The sequence below is a fragment of the Dermacentor silvarum genome, chromosome 1 (assembly GCF_013339745.2).
Source record: "Dermacentor silvarum isolate Dsil-2018 chromosome 1, BIME_Dsil_1.4, whole genome shotgun sequence".
Classification (NCBI taxonomy): Eukaryota; Metazoa; Arthropoda; class Arachnida; order Ixodida; family Ixodidae; genus Dermacentor; species Dermacentor silvarum.
The window spans coordinates 5,295,993-5,313,960 of NC_051154.1; the positions used below are offsets into that span (position 1 = coordinate 5,295,993).

At 46.9% G+C, this 17,968-nt stretch overlaps 1 protein-coding gene across 1 annotated transcript in view; it reads right to left on the reverse strand.

The window, feature by feature from the left end:
- LOC119456230 (carboxy-terminal domain RNA polymerase II polypeptide A small phosphatase 1) overlaps window positions 1-17,968 on the reverse strand; it is a 55,235-nt gene that overhangs the window by 13,710 nt on the left and 23,557 nt on the right. Inside the window, exon 2 of the mRNA XM_037717881.2 lies at window positions 13,003-13,089. Within this exon, the coding sequence (XP_037573809.1) occupies window positions 13,003-13,089 (87 nt within the window). The remainder of the gene's footprint in view (window positions 1-13,002; window positions 13,090-17,968) is intronic.

A 17,968-nucleotide genomic window follows, 5' to 3' on the forward strand; every position in this document is an offset into this window, starting at 1 on the left:
TATTCCAACCTGTCTTTATTGCAATATCAATTATATGAAGACTCCAGACGCATTTCTGCCGTCGTCGTCGCCGTGATGTTCCGTATAAAGTCCAGGGGCGATAAAATCGCTGTCGCGTGCCGTATGCTGTATGTGCGAGTGAAAGCAATCGAGGGTGAGCCGACGATGGCGGCTCAGTCTCACGCGCACAAGGGAGGAAGCGCGCCGTGTTCGGTCACGCACAAGGTACCATGAGAGGAGGGGAGGGAGCGTTCTCCGGCGGCTGCTGCGTATGGCACGGCAGCGCGGGCCCCGTCTTATAAGCTATCTGCGGTGGGGACAGAGTGCGAGTGCCCATAGCTTTGTGCGCGCTCTGTTTTCGCCGCTTAGCTCAAGTTGAAGCGAGAAGCAGCACGAACGTCAATTCCCTAGCTGCTGCTACTGCGCTTCCTCACTCCAGCATTTAGACAGCCAGTTTCCTCGATCATCGAGTGAGACGTGTTCATGTTTGCTTGCGTTCCTGTGACACCATGCCTGTTAATTTAGTTAGTAAGCAAATGTTTACAAGTTAATACGGCCGATAAAACTACTATCCTTAATTTGTATAGCTGTCTACTAATTTGCTATCGCAATCGATGCTTCGCCTATCGGACAAAACTGCGACTTTTTTTCAAATCCACTATTACCCCTTCGCAATATGTCAAAATGTCTCATCCCTCGACGATGTAGGCATAAAAACAGATTATAATATTCTTACGGTATACAAGCGGGTACTCGCTGGCGGCAAGACGCGCCCCGCGCAAGCAGCCGCGAAGCAGGTTTTTCGTGACGTGGGAGGGATTGCCCCTGGACGGATTTTTTGCGGTTTGCCGCGTGCCGAGGATGAAGGACACCAATGAGAGCGACCACGTCCGTGACGTGCGCGTGGGAAACTGGTTCATGCGGACCCGCCCGACCGCTCGTTTCGTACTCTCATCCGGTTTTAGCAGGAAACTCGTTTCGCACTATCGTCTGCACGCATCAGCTCCCGGACGGAGCTGACAGATAGTTCGAGAAGGGGGGAGGAGTCTATGCTGTCACGTGACTGCCGCAGCGGCGCACCGCCGGGTTGGTGTTAAAGCCCCTTCATACACGTTTTCGCCGTGTTGGCGCATGGATGGAGGGGCTTTAGTTGGTGTCAACGTTTTTAGATAGGTTCAAAAAAAAGTAATCTAAAAACGTTGGTTGGTGTGGCCGCCCTGCCGCAGCTGCGTTTTCCGCCGGCAGCGCACCGCGCACGTTTTTCGGCTAGTGTGTACGCGCCTAGGGACAGAGATGGCTGCCCGCTAAACCCGCGGCAGCGTGCGCCTCCCTAATATCTAGTTCGCTCACAGTGCCCTAAGCCTGCTTTTCATTATTTTGTGCCTCATCTAGGGAGTGCCGCGCCGCTCGGCCTACTCAACCGTATTCAAGCACACTCTAAAAACAGCCTCTCTGGCCGTTCTGACAGCAGTGACAACAGCCGAGAGTGGCCGCACGCGCGCCGCCCATTTGCCAGAAGCGCCGAAAAGTCCAGCGTGCTGTTTGCGAATTGTGAACGGCCGCACTCTTTTTTGGAGAACAATTCGCTCGCTGTTCGCGGCCACTGCTGAAGCACACATGCCGAAGCCGTGCTGGCGCAGCATGACGCAATTTCAGTCAATTTTCTGTGCTTGGCGCAGTTCGGCGCAGGAATTTGCGCTTGTATCAAAATGGCGCAATTGGCGCAGGAGTCCCACCCCTGTTCATTACTACTCTTTACTTTGTAATGTTACTGTAAATAATGTAAATAAACCCACCCCTGTTCATTACTACTCTTAACTTTGTAATGTTACTGTAAATAATGTAAATAAACCTCCATTTCCCTAAGTCCACCTCAACGTCCCCCAACTCCCGCAACCAACGGCTACCAGATCTAATAACGCACTTGCCGGTCATGAGGACGGCCGCGCAAGTACGCCGCTGCGCCTTAGTGCCACACGTGTACTTCCCATTGCGGCTCTTTATGTCTTGCAAGAAGTCTAGCCCTGATTGTATAATTTAATGCATAACCAATATGTCTTACAAAGAAATCTAGCGTCGACTGTATAACTTCATGTACTATTACCAAGTGTGCAGTAGGCTTTCGCTTTTTTGTGTTACAAGAGTCTAGCACTTGCCTAACTTTTTATCTTTCCGCCAGAGCCCTCCAGCGAGAGCAGGCAATGAGGTCTGCACATCCCTATTGGTGGAGCACAGTCATGTGGTGGCGCTCGCGCAGTCTCGACAAAAACAAGCGCGCGAACGTCTGCGCGCAGCTGACCTGTTTTCTTGATCATTTTTATGAGCAAGGTATAACTCCACAGCGGTATCTGCGCCGTCGTGCAGAGGCTTCTTATTGACGTTCTTGTAATTAGATGACGACCCACTAGCAGCTAGCTGGTCAGCAAGCAGACCAGCGACTCCCATCAAGTACAAAAGCGACAAGCAAAAACCGCTGACAGCGCAGCGTATAAAGAGCTTTTATTTTAAACAGCTAAAGCAACCCCAATAAATGGCTTCGCAATGAAAATATTACACTTTGAGCAAGAAAGACAAAAACTTTTGAGATACTAACAGACATTTCATTCAAATGAAACAAGGTTGGTCGGAGTTGAGAAATTTCCAAGCAAGCATTTTTGTGCATGCGCGTTTGCTACATTATATAGATCTATAATAAATTTGCGAATGTATCGAAGTACCTTAAGATACAAATCGAAAGTATCGAATCAGATACAATAATTGCGGGAGTATCGTGAATCTATCTCAAATACTTGTTGCCAGAGTACCTGGTATCGCATCATGATACAATCGCAAAGTATCTTTGCCCAGCCCTGGTTCGTGCAGCAGTTCAACGTGCTGCACACCACAGTTGTAAGCCTGAAACTGCCGGGAAAGCATGTGCATATTTCTGTTTCAGCGCATCTAACACTTGACATGCTGTTTAGAGGTAAAGTTGAACCCACTTACAATAACAATATTCAAGTGCCACGAAAATTCCATTGTTATAACCGGGTTGCATGAAAAAAAAAATAAAAATAAAAATAAAGGGATGGCATAGCTGTTGTGAGAAAACTATGATGGCGAGGAGGCCAGTCCCCCTCCCCACCACCCCACACTCCGATCGCATGTAACAAGCCGCGGCTGTTGGCGTTCAAGAATGGCACTGCTATAACAACTGCAAAACAGGGTCACAGGCGGCAAGTGACATGCGAGCTCCGCCGAGGCATCACTTTGGTGGCCTCAAAAGGGGCCTTTTAAAAATGTGAGAAGGTTGCCGCAGCAGCCCCTCAGCTTGAGAAGTCCAGAAGAAAAACACTGGGGAGAGATCGCCACAAGCATGTCGCCATGTACTTCTCACTGGCTTGTACGAGAAAACCCTGTGTCTGTGAGAGCTTTGCTTGCTTTACGCAAAGCTTGCTGACAGCCTTCTCCATGGCATCCCAGTGCTCTACATAGTACAGCAGAAGATCCCTCGTGAAAACAAAGCCCCGGAGAAACTGAATAATCTGCAGGGTCTCCAGCAATGGCAACACTGAGGCAGCCTGCTCTACCGCGCCATCGCTGCCGTCGTCGCTATCCGATGCAAGCACGTTCGCGACATTCGCCTCATCGGTTAGATGCACTCTGTTTCCAAATCTATAGCACTGGCAACGTCCTGCATTGCCGATGATCAGCCGGCGGATCAGCCCGTCTTCCGTTTCGGCGGTGAGTCAAACGAGGCCGAGAAACCACGTGGCCAGGAACGACTTCGACGCAACCATCAAAGACGATCCCGAGCGCCTTAAACCGTTTGCAGAACTGCACGGCATGAGGAGCCAGCCGGCCAGCGCGCAATCTCGGAGCAGCACCCGCCGCGCTATCAGGCTATCAGCGCAGTTGGCGCAGTCCATTTGTGTTTTGGAGGGTGGTGTGGCATAGAGCTATGAGTGCAGCCTATTCGTTTTCGGAGGGGTGGAAGGGCAACAGGAGAGAGGCCCTCGAGACTGGCAATGCAGAGAGGGTTGGAAAACAGCGCGGCGGCGTGCGGCGCCTCGAATTCTTGTTCTTTTTTTTTTTTTCAAGGATTTCATATTCTATTACGATTCAGCACGGACACCAAGTGGCCAGACTTCATTGTTATAACCGATAATGCGGCCTCAGGGCATTGTAGTTAGCGGGTTATTTCACCATAGAAAACATACAAAAGTTGACGGTGCAGCAGCTTCTCATTGTTATAACCGATATATTGTTAAAACCGGTATCACTATAAGTGGGTTCGACTGTATAATTAAACGCTTTATTTTTGATTTCGGAGCCTACCTTCTACAATGTCTATTCTCTGGTGCAAGTGTCAAATTTGGGCTCGAAGCTGCATAGGCAAGTTCAGCAGCTTTTTTTTTTTTTTTCACGGCAGTTTACATAATAGCGACGATTGGTTCTAACAATCAGATTTTTCATAGTTTTCAATATTGTTATAAGTGGACTGTACTGTATCGTCCCCCTCAGTGTTGTGCATATAGGGTGTTCTACACTTGTGGGTGAAACAACTTCAGCAAAACATTTATTGGACACATAGAAAGATGGCAAAGTGAAATGACTTGAAGAAGCCCACCTTCACCCGCTCCAGAATCTAGCACATGCAACCTTCCCATTGTCCTGAGTCGCAAAAGATGCCCGAATCTTGTCAATCAGCTGGGTCTTAGTGTTAGCGACATTCTGACTGGTTATCTGCTCAACCACACCTCACACATAATTCATAGCATTGCAATCAGGGTAGTTAGGGGGCAAACGTTGGGACCAGAGAAATTATTGGACAACCACTTCCCAGTGTTCCCAGCGGTATGGCACGGAGCCAAGTCTTGCTTCCACACGTAGGGTCGCCCTCTCCACCCACTACTGTACAGCAGCTCCACATACCCATTCTAAATTAGTTTCTGTAGCAGTAGCGCACCCAGGATCTCTGCCAGGGGGGGGTTGACAGTTTGCCAATACCATCTAAACAGCACTAATTTCGATTTCTTCACGGAAAATTGTCAAGAAAATGCGCTTTTTGCGAGTGTGCAGACGATTGCGCGTCTTACATCTTAGTTGCAGTACTCAAATGCGTAAGGAAAGAAAAGGGGTTAAACAAAAGGGGGGGGGGGGGTTAAGTCGGCCTCAGGGGGGGGTTACAACCCCCGAATCCCCCCCCGTCGGTGCGCCACTGTTCTGTAGTAAGATGCGTGGAAGCATCTCATCACCCTCACTAGAGAAACATCTTCACACTTTCCAGAATTTTGGTCTTCATGACTCGCAGAACATGGAACATCTTCAGGCACGGCTTCATTGTCACCACTGCACCTCTGCCTTTCATGTGCTATTGATGTTACGGTGTTTAAGACTACAGTGACATCTCGATATAATGAACTTCAGGGGACCACGGTAAATTGTTTGTTATTCTGAAAGCTACGAAATTACCATACCGCCCATCAACCCGTCAGTTCATAAGTTGTCACCATATGAGCTATCAACAAAAACATCGCTGTTGGCTTCGCTGTGGCTATTTTCCATAGATTTCGCCACCACGCACCACCGAAGCATAATATAAGAGTGACGCACGCAAAACAGACGCTGACGATGAAAAAAACTACAAACAAAAAGGAAGCTCCATGTCGCCTCCAAAGCGCAATGTTTCTTCTTGTTCGTTTTTTACATTACTTGCCGTGGGCACCACAACTGTCTCGCTCAAGGCGGACACCTGAACTACTCCAAAGCACTAGCGGACGTAAACAACACCGACCACAAAGTGCGATCCTGTGGCATCCGCGCGAGTACGGAGGTTACTTCTCCGCACGCATACCTAGTACGGCCACAGAGAGGCGTGCATGCGCAGGCGCATAAACAACAATGTCTGCAAAGTGCAAAGTCCGTGTGGCCAAGCATGTTTTTTTGATTGATTTATTATACCCTCATTATATAAAATTTGCATCCCCACGAGTTCTCTGCTGCGCGCGTAGCTAGTATGGCTGCAGAAAGAAGTGTGAAATAAAAGAGGCGTGCGCAGAAAGAAGGAATAGACATGCCTCCATTGCTAAGCGACACTTGTCTGGGCCAGAGCATGCGCTCCCAAAACCTGATGCATCGTTGCCTAAAAAAACCGTTCTCGCCTGCGTTCTTTTTTCTTGTCGGGCGCCATCTCAGGTTTTCCGAACACACGCACCGCGCATTCCGCTTTCTGCACCGTGTCGTCTGCCAGCCTACTGTTTTGCCTGCTGTGAAGGATACAAGGAAATCCAAGAGTCCCCCAATTTTGGAATAAATAGTTTGTAGTACTTAGGTGATGTTAACATGACACGGAAACAGAATAACTATCATTATTCTGAAAAGTTCGGTATTCCGAAAAGTTCGTTAATGTGGTGTTCGTAGTAACGAGATTTTACTGTACCTTGATTGGGAAATTTGGCTTCCCGGCATGAATTACAGTGGAATCTCGATGATACGAATCTCACGGGGTCACGAAAAATATTCGTATTAGCCGAAATTCGTATCATCAAAACACAATTAAAACTAGCTAAATTAAAGAGTCGGAGGTGAACTCACTCAGGCACATGCACGTAAAAAGCATTTACAGTATAGATTACTTATAATGTAACTGTTTATAGTGCAGAACAGGCTACAACGCGGCATTTTCCGACTTCCGTTTACCCTCCCATAGAACTCCATGTATACGCATACCGCTTACAGTGCAGCCGCGCGAGACGAAATACCGGTTATGATGCGGCTTCCGCTGGAAAATCTCGCCGACAAGGGCGGTAGCGAGCACGCTTCTCAACGAGGTACGCCCACCGACGGGAGAGGAGATCAACGAGGGCGATGCGGAGGAGGAGCATGAGTCCAAGGGTGACAAAATCGTCACCGCGCGCCTATGTGCGAGTGAAAGCGCCCCTTTCGCGCGGGGGACGCGCGCCTTCACGCACGGAGAGCGAACGCACAGCGGAGAGCAAACGCGACTTCCGTCACGGCCGGGCGCACCAGTCGAGCCCGGCCCTGCTTCCGTCGCGCGAAAGGCCGGGGGTAGAGGGGACGACGCTGCGCTCTGGGGCACCAAATGGGTATCTTGCAACCGGGCACAAGGGTAACAGGCGACGCAATCTCCCACGGGAAAGGAACAAAGCGGGAAGGCAGCGCAGGAGGGAGGGAAGGAGGGAGGGGGGGAGCGGCTTCAACTCTGCCAACAAATGCGTTCTTGTACTTTGCGCCTGTGCCGGCTGTCGGGGTTGTCGCGCGGTGCGCACTGTATCTTGAAAGCGATCTCCACACGGCTCTGACCTTTGTATGCGCTGTGCTTACGCCGCGACTGGCCAGCGCAGAGGCCAGTCGCGGCCTCTGCGCTGTCCGGCGCCGCGTCCGCGCCTCCGCACCAAAAGAGAAAAGGAGAAAGCGCGTGACTGCGCGCTGTTCTCTTTCGCGGCCGTCGGTGGGGCGGCGTTTATTCGTATTAACCGACGCGGGTCGAAAATCGATTTGTAACAACCGTTCTCTAGCACGTTGCAAAGTAATGGGGCTCGGCCGGGACCACAGAAAAATTCATATCATTCGGAAATTCGTATTAGCAGTGATCGTATCATCGAGATTCCACTGTATCATGATACAGGAAACTATTTTATAATATTTTGGTGGCTTCTTGACGGTCATTGCAGTTATGTTTGATTTTATGGGTTTATCAGAAACAAAAAACAAGTATATGTAAATTAAAGCAATATATACCGTTAAACCTCGATATAAAGAACTTCAATATAACGGAATATTTACCTTGTTATAACTTCTTGTGTATAGAACACTATGTACAGTAGAACCTCGTTCATACACTTTCAAAAATACGCGAAAAATAAACGTACGATCCGAATCCAGTAAAAACTGAAGCTGACAAGCCCATATTGAGGTGCAAGGGCAGAAAACATTTATTTCTTGCAAAACATAGCTACAGTCGAATCTCGTTAATTCGATCTGACGCTGTGGTCCCGTCAATGTTATGTGTATTGCAACGGGCCAGAACGCTCGGTAATTCGAGCGCGAAAGCATTTGCGACGGTTAATTCGAGGCCGAGCAATTGCCGGCCTTGATCGCCAGGCTAAACCGCCTTTTGCTACAATCCACCACCACCACGGTTAATTCGAACATAACCGCCCACCAACAACGCTCTCAGCAGCACGCCAAATCACGGGGCGGCGCCTCCGACTGGCAATGCTCCGACACCGCCATAAAACGTTCAGCATTGCGGCAAACTGTGGTCGTATGATGCATTCTGCAGTGAAAAATTGTCATTCAGGTGTGAAAAAAGGCCGCTCTTAAGTGCTTGTGAAGCCCTAAGTGGCAGACGGCTGCCGCACGGCTTCTCTGCAGTGCTCAATACCCCCCCCAGCTTCCGCCACTTCTCTGCATTGCTCGTTCGCCCGAAGTGACGACGCTTAGGAGAGACCCCTCAACGCCACGCGGAGAAATAAAAAAGAAAGAAAAAAATACCGCGGCGAAAATTTCCTCTCTCAAATGGTAAGGTCGCCGTTTTAGCGTCGCGCCGGAACACGCGTGTACGTGCCGACATCTCAGCCATAGCAGGGGCTGCAGCACAGAGGGAAGCAATGCGGAAGCCCATTCCGGCTAACAAAACTGCCCACGCCGGCCAACGCTCGCTTCAATGGTAGAAAACGAAACTTAGGGGAGTGGGCTAAGCTGGTGCCGGGCCGGCGGGCGCGCACAGAGACAGTCGAAGGTGAGGGAGCTACGACGGGGTTGAGAGGGCGGGCGAGGGGAGCCACCAAAGCGACAGGGTTGCCGAGGCCAAATGCACTTCCCTGCCGCCCTCGTCCCTCACCTTCGACGGTCTTCACACGTGCGCGGCGCGGCCTGCTCCCTGAAGTTTCGTTCACTATCGGGATGAGAGAGAGATTCGACTGTATTTTCTGCTGGTGCGTCACACCCTTGGACAGGAACAACTCCTTTTGCGCACATTGCAGACCTTTGTCCGCATTTTCGTTGTCTTTCGTGCGAAAGAAGCTTTGTAAGGCTTCCGGGCCAGCAAGGGCTTCGGCGAAGGTAGCCGCTGGGCGCAAGCCTTCGTTCTCGCTGCCGTCTTCAGGCGCCTCGTACGCCACCACCTCCGCTACGATCTCGGCGAGTCGTAGCGCCGCATGCCACGCGCGCGCGGCGTCCGCCTGTTTTCGCCGCTTAGTAGTTCGCGTTGAAGCGAGGGGCGAGTTAGCGTAAAGGTCAATTTGCTCACCGCTGCTACCGCACTTCGTCACTTCGGGTGAACGAGCAATGCAGAGAAGTCGCGGAAGGGGGGGGGGGGGGGGAATTGAGCACTGCAGAGCAGCCGCGCAGCGGCCTTCTGCCTCTTAGCGCTTCACAAGCACATGAGAGCGGCCCTTTTGCACACCTGAATGATAATTTTTCACTACAGAACGTATAATACGACCGCAGTTTGCCGCAATGCTGAACGTTGCTGCCGAATAATCGTATGTTCCGGGAATGTATTAACCGGAACATATTACACACATTCCTTTATGGTGTTATGTTTGTTTTTCGCGATTGCGAACGTAGGAGCCGGGAAATCGTATTAAGCGGGAACATATCAGCGAGGTTCTACTGTATTTTGAAACACGATATAAAGAAGTGTGTTTATACACAATTTCAATGTACCGTATTTTCTGGTGCATAAGTCAGTTTTTCTTTTTTTTCAGAATCGCCGGTGCGTTTTACAGCACGCGACTTGTATACGTTCTCTTTTTTTTCCGGAAAAACTGCTATCAAAATCAGACTGAATGCTATGGCCACGCGAAGCGCGCTGGGTTGACCTACTGCCACTTAACTGCTACAGGTTCTGTGCACGCTATCGAGGTACCGGGTTCTCGTGATCAAGTTGGCAAGCGCCGTGCGAGAAGGACGGAGCAGCAATGCAAGCGGCGGTAGGCCAACCGCAATTCGACCGACCCCGAAGTTATCGCATCTGCAGATCGCTTTTAAAATACGCCGCGCGGCGCTGCGCAAATTACGCAGTTGCTACAGTACAAGCCACCCCCCTCCCTCCCACGCTGCCTTCCCGCTTTCCTCCCTTGTGCGCGATTCGGCTCACCATCACATGCTTTCACTTGCACATACAGTATACGGTGCGTGGGGACGATGTTATCGCCCTTGGACTTTATACGGAACATTGCGGCGAGCACAATGGAAAAAATGCGCCTGGACTGTCCAATCACTGCTATCGCAATTACATTGACCTTTTCGCGGCGATCCCGCGAAAAGGTCAATATAATTCGCAGCGATCCCGCGAATTATATTGACCTTTACATTGAATTATATAATTCATTGTATTATATAATATATATTTTATATATACTTATATTGAATTATATAATTCAATATAATTCGCGGCGATCCCGCGTCACCACGTGATCCCGTGGTGACGCGACCATTGCTTGCCTCAACTGCCTCTAATGCCTCCTTGTTTACAATGGAAGTGTATGACGCCTGGCGCGGCTTAGAAAACCTCTGTTTTCGGAGATATCGTAGACGGTGACTAGGTGGACGACACGAAGCTTTGATCACAGCTTCAGAACATGCAAAAGCACTTTCGGAGCCGATTAAGCTATGTCCAAACAGTGCAAGCAGCGTTTATGGTGCTTGTTCTAAAAGCGGGGCTAAATATGTATTCCAAGCTATCTAATCATTTGTATTCCAGCTATCCAAATCAGTCAGGATTAGTGTGTTTTGCTCTTTGTTCTTCATTCGGCAAACATTTTGAAGCAGTGGCGTGTCAGTTTCTGACTCAGTGAAGTTCCTCGGTGCGGCCACTATCTGATTATTTTCTGCCTAACCGCTCGCGGGTGTGCTCAGTTCCGATAGATTTGTTCTTGCTGCGCACAATGCTTGAAATGTAGCTGTTTTGTACATTGTAATACCTTGTAGCCAATATATATTATAGCTAGCAACTCGCTTACTCTTGTGGACCGTCACGAAACATTCAGCTTTGACCATTCGTGCACCATAGGTGTAGTCCGTCATTTATTGTGCGTATACAGTGCGCATATATTCAAGTGTGCGCCCATTCACTTATTCTTGATACGTCGGCGATAGAGTGGGCATAAGTTTTCCTGCCATTTGGGACAGATGTGTATAGATAATGTGTGTGAAACTTACTATGACAGGAAGCGGCGCTACTCCCTTTGTCATTATTTAACGAGTGGTACTCACTCTTGCCAACGTTCTGGGGATGAAGCCCTTTCTTTGAAGGTTGGCAATACAAGGCTGGCGGATGAGCAAATTTCTGTAGCCTCGAGGAAAGCCGTACATCACGAAGTGCCGGTAACAGGTTCGGACAGTTGCAGCAGCGGTCCGCGAACTTGGCCACACAGATTCTTTCTATTCCTTAACATGCCAGTCACTATTTTTGCAGCCAACTACTGCACACGTCTTCAATCCGCATGATTCAATCTAGCATGATTGGAGCACAGTGTGTTAGCGAAAACTCAGTTGCATTTCCGACAGCTGATCGCGCAGAAGCAAGGTAGAAGCGGTAATGGTTTCGTATTCGTGCACGGTCGCTGAGGAGAGGTATGGCGTGGCGCCGTGAGCGCCATCTCATTTCTCTAAAACAAACTGGTCCGTGAAAAGGGTCAATAGGAATGGCACCCATACGCTTGCGCGTTACCCGCGTTCACGAAGTGAAATGTCACTAATTTTTTAGATTCCTTACCGAATGAACAGGTGCTTCTTATATACATTTTTTTTTTCTTTTTGGAAGAACTGCCATTCTGAGGGGGGTGCAACTTATAGACCAGGAAATACGGTATAACAAAATTTCACTGCTGTTGCAATGGAGTACCGAGGCAATAAATGAAAACTTCTGCACACGGCTGCTTGCATACACACCTTTCAAAGTGCACGCCACAGGAAGAAGCAGTGTCACATTCCGCCTAAGTCTAAGCGCCCCATGAGTGGAGGACGACGGCTTGATGAGCGCACTCGAGCAAAGGAAAAGAGGGGGAACGAAGCGAGCGCGCGGTAGCCACAGGTGGACACGAAAGCATGGCTGGCTTCGCTACGTACCGCCGATGTAAAGATAACTGGCATTAAACTATCTTTCGTAGCCAACTCTCAAATTTCAACAAATTATTTTTTTCTCATCTGAATTTATTTTTTTGCAATTGCCCAATAATTCGAAAAATTCTGCGGTCACTTCTGTGTAAGGAAGATCCATCAGCGACTATTTATTTGAATAAGTGAAATTTCGATATCAATATAATGAAATTTTAAATAAGAATCAAAGTGGCAATTTTACTGACTTAGCTATATCAAGGTGTAACTGTATTGAAAATGAATATTTGTACCAAATCAGATTTACCCTGAACACCCAGTATATGTATTGTCACTGTGGTCGAATCAGTTGTCCGAGTTGCCTCCTTGTTTGTTCAATATGCAGATGGACCTGCCACACTGGCTCGTCACGGCTGCCATGCCAAACACCCTAAGAGGGCATTGAGACGTGCTTTACCTGCTGTCAGAATTTCAACTTACAAAATTTGTGTTTAGATCAACTCTCCATAGAATGCACAATGGCTGCGCAATGCTTTTCTCGATTAGTTACTTCTGGAAAGGCAGGCTGAAAACACAAAACGAGTCTACTTAACAAGTTATCTTGGGAGCGGCAGTGTAAGGGTAAAGTTAATTAAAAGTTAGCAATAAATTTGTGAACATTAAAAAAAACAACTTGCATAGTTAACATTAATAAACAGCCATTGACGTAAAGCTCTTTTTTTTGTGTGTGCGTGAATTCTCTGCGGCAATCATTTGAGACAGCCCGTACTGAATAATTTATTGTTTCCACACAACTGTGAATGGTTGTGAAGGAAAGCTTTTCCCTTCTGAGACTCGCACCCGTTCTTCTAGAGCCCTGTACATTTCAAAGAAATGTTGCAGACAGCACATATATTTCTGCCACTATGAGCAGTAATACATGCAACTACTCACTGCATTGTCGGGATGGAAGATGTATGAGGCCGGCGAGTTGTCAATTATCACCACCCGGTGCAGGTCCCGGCCCAGCCGACCAAGGTCCTGCACAGGTGGAAAACGCTGTAAGGATCACAGATGTTGGGATATGTCCTAACACTTGAGTGATTGTCAGCTATGATTTCGTGAATAAGCTTCAGAACTCTCATAACCCTGGATTTCCTAAGGAAAACTAAGTGGGCTAAAGCTGTAATACAAGACAAAACAATTTCTCAGCAAATTAAATGCCAGATTATACAAAATTCAACGGATTACGTTATGAGCTGTGACTGAAACTTTGAAGTGTTATACAGTAAAAGGTTTACTTAAACATGCTTCAAGTGAGCTCATGAGACTGCTCACTCGGTTTCAAATGAGCTTGCTACTGGTGTGAAGACGTTGTACGCTCAATGCACTGCAGTCGTCCTTGAACGATGCAAGCTTGCAAGGCGAGCCATGCAGAGAAAATTCTGCAGCATTGGTTGCCATCTTCTCTGCAAAAATTTTGTCATTGTGAGTGGGATATGGGACAGGTATACCCAAGTACACAATGCTTCTTTTTGGTTGTCCTCTGCCCTATTGTTTCTACATGTAATGGCAGTGTCCTCCTCTAGAGCTTTTTTCTTCAAAGGAGGATCCCCTGCAGGTGCATTTCCAGAAGGACACATGGGAGCTGTAGCATGTTATGCCCCTGTCCACTGCAGCGGGTAGTGCGACTGCCACTAGGCAAGGCAACCTTGACAGCTGCACATGTGAACAGCTTGTCACAATGACCATACCGATTAGCTGCACCGTGCCACAAGATGCAAAATGCACTGGGCTAGTGCAAAGCATGTTTATGATAATGCATGATCATGGCACAAAGTCCCAGCTGGCCATGTATGTGAAGTCTTGCACACTAAGTAATATGATCTGGTAGTTCCGTACACTAACTCTGCTGCACTGTAGCCAATGCACACGTTTTATGCATTGTTGAGCAGGACTAACGCGTGAAGCCTGCACCGTCGGTTGAGGAACACCTCTCCCACCAATGCCACGCAGGCAGTACAAAGTGCAAATGTGAGACACACGTACAACGCAGAATGGGCAGTGCGCACACTACTAGGCCCGACAAAACTTGATGCCAAACTGTGCAAAACCCACGAATATGCCACAGAGTTTCTTAATGGCAGACCGCGAAGACGCACTGGATTGGATAAAGCTCATTTAGCTTTACAAATGGCAGGAGACAAGAGGGAACTCTGTGTAGGGCGGTGGCCACCTGGCATTGACCACAACTGCAGTGGCATGACATGGCTCGTCTTGGAGCATGGACGTAGCAGCATTAAAGAAACGTAGCAGCTTTCCCACCACTGCATTGCTGTTCAATTTACCCGGCATCAAAAGAGAGAGGAATTCTTTTAAAAAGCAAGGAAACTAAGGTTTAACAAAAATTTGGGAACACTTCTACATTGCCAGTTTTTGTCATCTACCACTTGTGCCACGTTCTTAGGCGCCTTCTGGGCATGGCTGTTTCTAATAAAAGGGAAAGCAGCTGGAAGTATGTCTAGAGCAGAAACAGAAAAATCTACGCTAGAAAATCTGACGACTTTGAGGTAATCACTATTAGGATTGAGTGTGATCGACAAGTTTCGGTAGATGTATTCACGTCGGTGGCAACCTAACATATCTGAGCTCTATCATGCATGTGGACGGCGGAATAGCAAATAAACGGTACAAGTGTGAGCTCAACAAAGGGGGAAACTATGCCTGCTATCACGACAATTGATAATCCGTGTAGCTGCCTTTTCGCCATGCCTCAGAATCAGCCACTGAATTTGACACGGGTCATGTCAGACGAAGTGAAATTATGCTTGTATCTTCGCAATCGAATGCAGTGAATATAATTTTGTAAATTATGCGCTGCATGATTTCACTAAATTTCTTCTAATCGCTGTACTTATATCTGCTCCTTTTTCGTATTCTGCTATTTGCCATGGCTTCCATAGCTAGCAGTTCAGACATATCAGAACTCAATAGGTTTATAGCTTCCAGTAAACAGCCATGCTTCAATCGTGTTCATTAAATTTAGTCTTGCAGGAACAAATACAGTAATCTAAAGCTTTTTCGTGAACTTGACTGTGTATTTGATGTCATTGTTTTCTGAAACTTGGTTTACCATGGAGCATGTTGTTTATCATATGCCTGAATATAAATGTTATTACTTGAACCGTACTGGGAAACAAGGCAGCCGAGTGTCCATGCCAATTTCATGTGATATGAACTGTGAAAATTTCAGAATTTTCTTGTTACTGATGTTTATGAAGCACTTATGCTCAAGCGTGGTTCTTATTGATTTTGTGTTTGTTATCGTCTTCTCAGCGGCAATATTTTGGACTTTTTTTTTTTTGCTTGGTTTCTATCTTAGATTCTGTTAATAAAAAATGCACCATAATCTTAGGTGGTGATTTCAACATTAACCTCCTTGCTGACAGTAGCACGAAAATAGATTTTGAAATATTACTAAAGAGTCACTAGTGTTAGAATACTATTATTACTTCACCTACAATAATAACGACTACTCAAACGCTCATAGATCATTTCATAACAAATTCAAATGCTGAGATTATTAGGTGTGGTGCTATTAATTACACCAAAGGCCATCACTTGGTTATTTTTGTGTCTTTTCACAAAGACTAGTTAAGACTAACAAGCAAGCAAGCCAACAAACCAATTACGGGGTTATAAACCCAGAAAAATATTCAAATTTTCATGAGCATTAAGAGAGCAAATATTGACTGGGATAATGTGCTCAATGAGAGTAATCCTGAAATGGCATATGCCAAATTTATTAAAATATACACAGACACAACACCTCATTTCCACAGAAAACATCTGACCAACGCAAGACGTGGGTAACGCAAATATGCTAAAGCTGATAAAAAAAGTGACATGAAATTTATGTAAAGTTCATACAAATCAAGTGTCTAGACACACTACAAGAGTTTAAACATTATTAACTACATCACCAAACGGTGTTATCAGACAAATCATTTCAACTCATCAACAGGACGATCCCAGGATCTATGAAAAATGCTAAACTCTCTCATAGAACGATTACAAGACACCCTTACAAAAATTGTGAGAAAGATTATGTAGAACTAAATGGAGTTAATCTAGCTAATGCAGTTAATGACTATTTTCTTTCAGTTGCCCTAACACTGGGTTACTACAATAGGTTATGCTACATGGGTCCACAAAATCAATATCCAAGTCCACAAAGTCACAGATATCTAAGTAACTACAGCATTCTTATCATTAAAGGGGCCCTGAACCACTTTTTATCTAAGTGGAGAAAGACATTTGAAGTGAAAATAGGCTATTTCAGAAATATTTTGCCACAAAAAGTACTTCAATGCGTTCAGCAGAAACGGAGTTATTGGCAACCAAACACGGCCTCCGCTGTGCTCCACTTCCTCCCTCGATGATTTGCACTGTGAAGGCTGCGGCGAGGTGGGGTGTGGCCACAACGCTCAGCTTTCGAAATGTCACCATGGCGCGCAGTTCAAATTTCATTTTGGATGTTAACAGACGCTAGACTTCCGATTTTCATTGCGCATTTTTTAAAATAAAAAGTTTACTACTGCTACTACTACTACTACAATTTTGATGCCTACGACGCGCTAAACGTAAGCCAAACGCAGTTGTTCTCAGCGAGCCGCAGTGCGCTTAGCCAGTGGACTCTTAAGAGTACCCCGCAGCGGCCACGGTGTAACCCACCGCAGCGACCAATAGCAGCCACATATTGGAATGTGCTTTATAACGAAATAACGTACACAGAAATGAGTGAGGATCATGGCTTCTGTTGAAACAAATGGAAATGAGAGTGTTTTGAGAGAAAAGTGACTCCACGCATCACGTACGACAGCAAAACTTGGCTGAGATGTTCACAGCAGCTTATGCTACCTGCGGACTATAATATTTCACCAAGCCCGAGAGGTGGTTCAGGGCCTCTTTAAACAATAGTAAATCACAAGATCCATTTGGCCTGCAGATAGGATCAGTCAAGTACACTACTGATGTCATTGCACACTGTCGAACAGACATATTTAATATTTGTATAAATCTAGGTGTTTCCGCTTAACATGCAATCCGCTAGGATTGTTCTAATTAATAAAAAGGGGAGCAAGGCTGATATGTCTAATTATAGGCCCATTTCTATTCTGCCAGCCTTCTCGAAAGGTTCTGAAAAAATAATCCTTAAGCGCATGACATGTTTCTCTGATCATCACCAAATACTAACTTCCTAACAGTATGGTTTCCGCCCAAACATGTCTACTGAACTAGCACTCCTCGCTCAGAAGAAATCCATCCTACTAGAAAATTTGAAAATAAAAATATAGTTCTGCAACTTTTTCTCCATTTCACTAAAGCTGTTGACCCTATTAGTCATCGCACCCATCGTCAGAAACTCGAGCACTACAATTACCGTGAAGTATCATCTTTAATTTCTTCATACTTACAACTCTGCACACAATTGATATTAACCGACATCATTCTTCAATACAAGCACTAACTTCGGGTGTTCTTAACTCTTTGCATACTGCGCTCATTGGGCATGGTTAGCCTTCTATCTATTGTTTGAAACGCCACTTTCGAGACCTTCCGCGCCGCTCATGGACATACAGTCGCCGACCGTTTATTCGGACGCTGAAAATTCGGACATGCTCGTTTATTCGGACACCTTCGCGGCACCGCCACTCGTCCCATTGAAGTAATGTATAACCACGACCGATAGTTCGGACGCTCTACAGCGCGCCGTTCGATTTTTCAGACTCCGGCGGCCTGGTCAGATGCGACGTCGAACGCCACGATACGGTCACGACAAGCTGGCCGCGATTAGCCGCGATGTTTACATTTTGCTAGGTTGCCAGCACTGAAAGGGCGCGCTTGCTATGGTTGGATT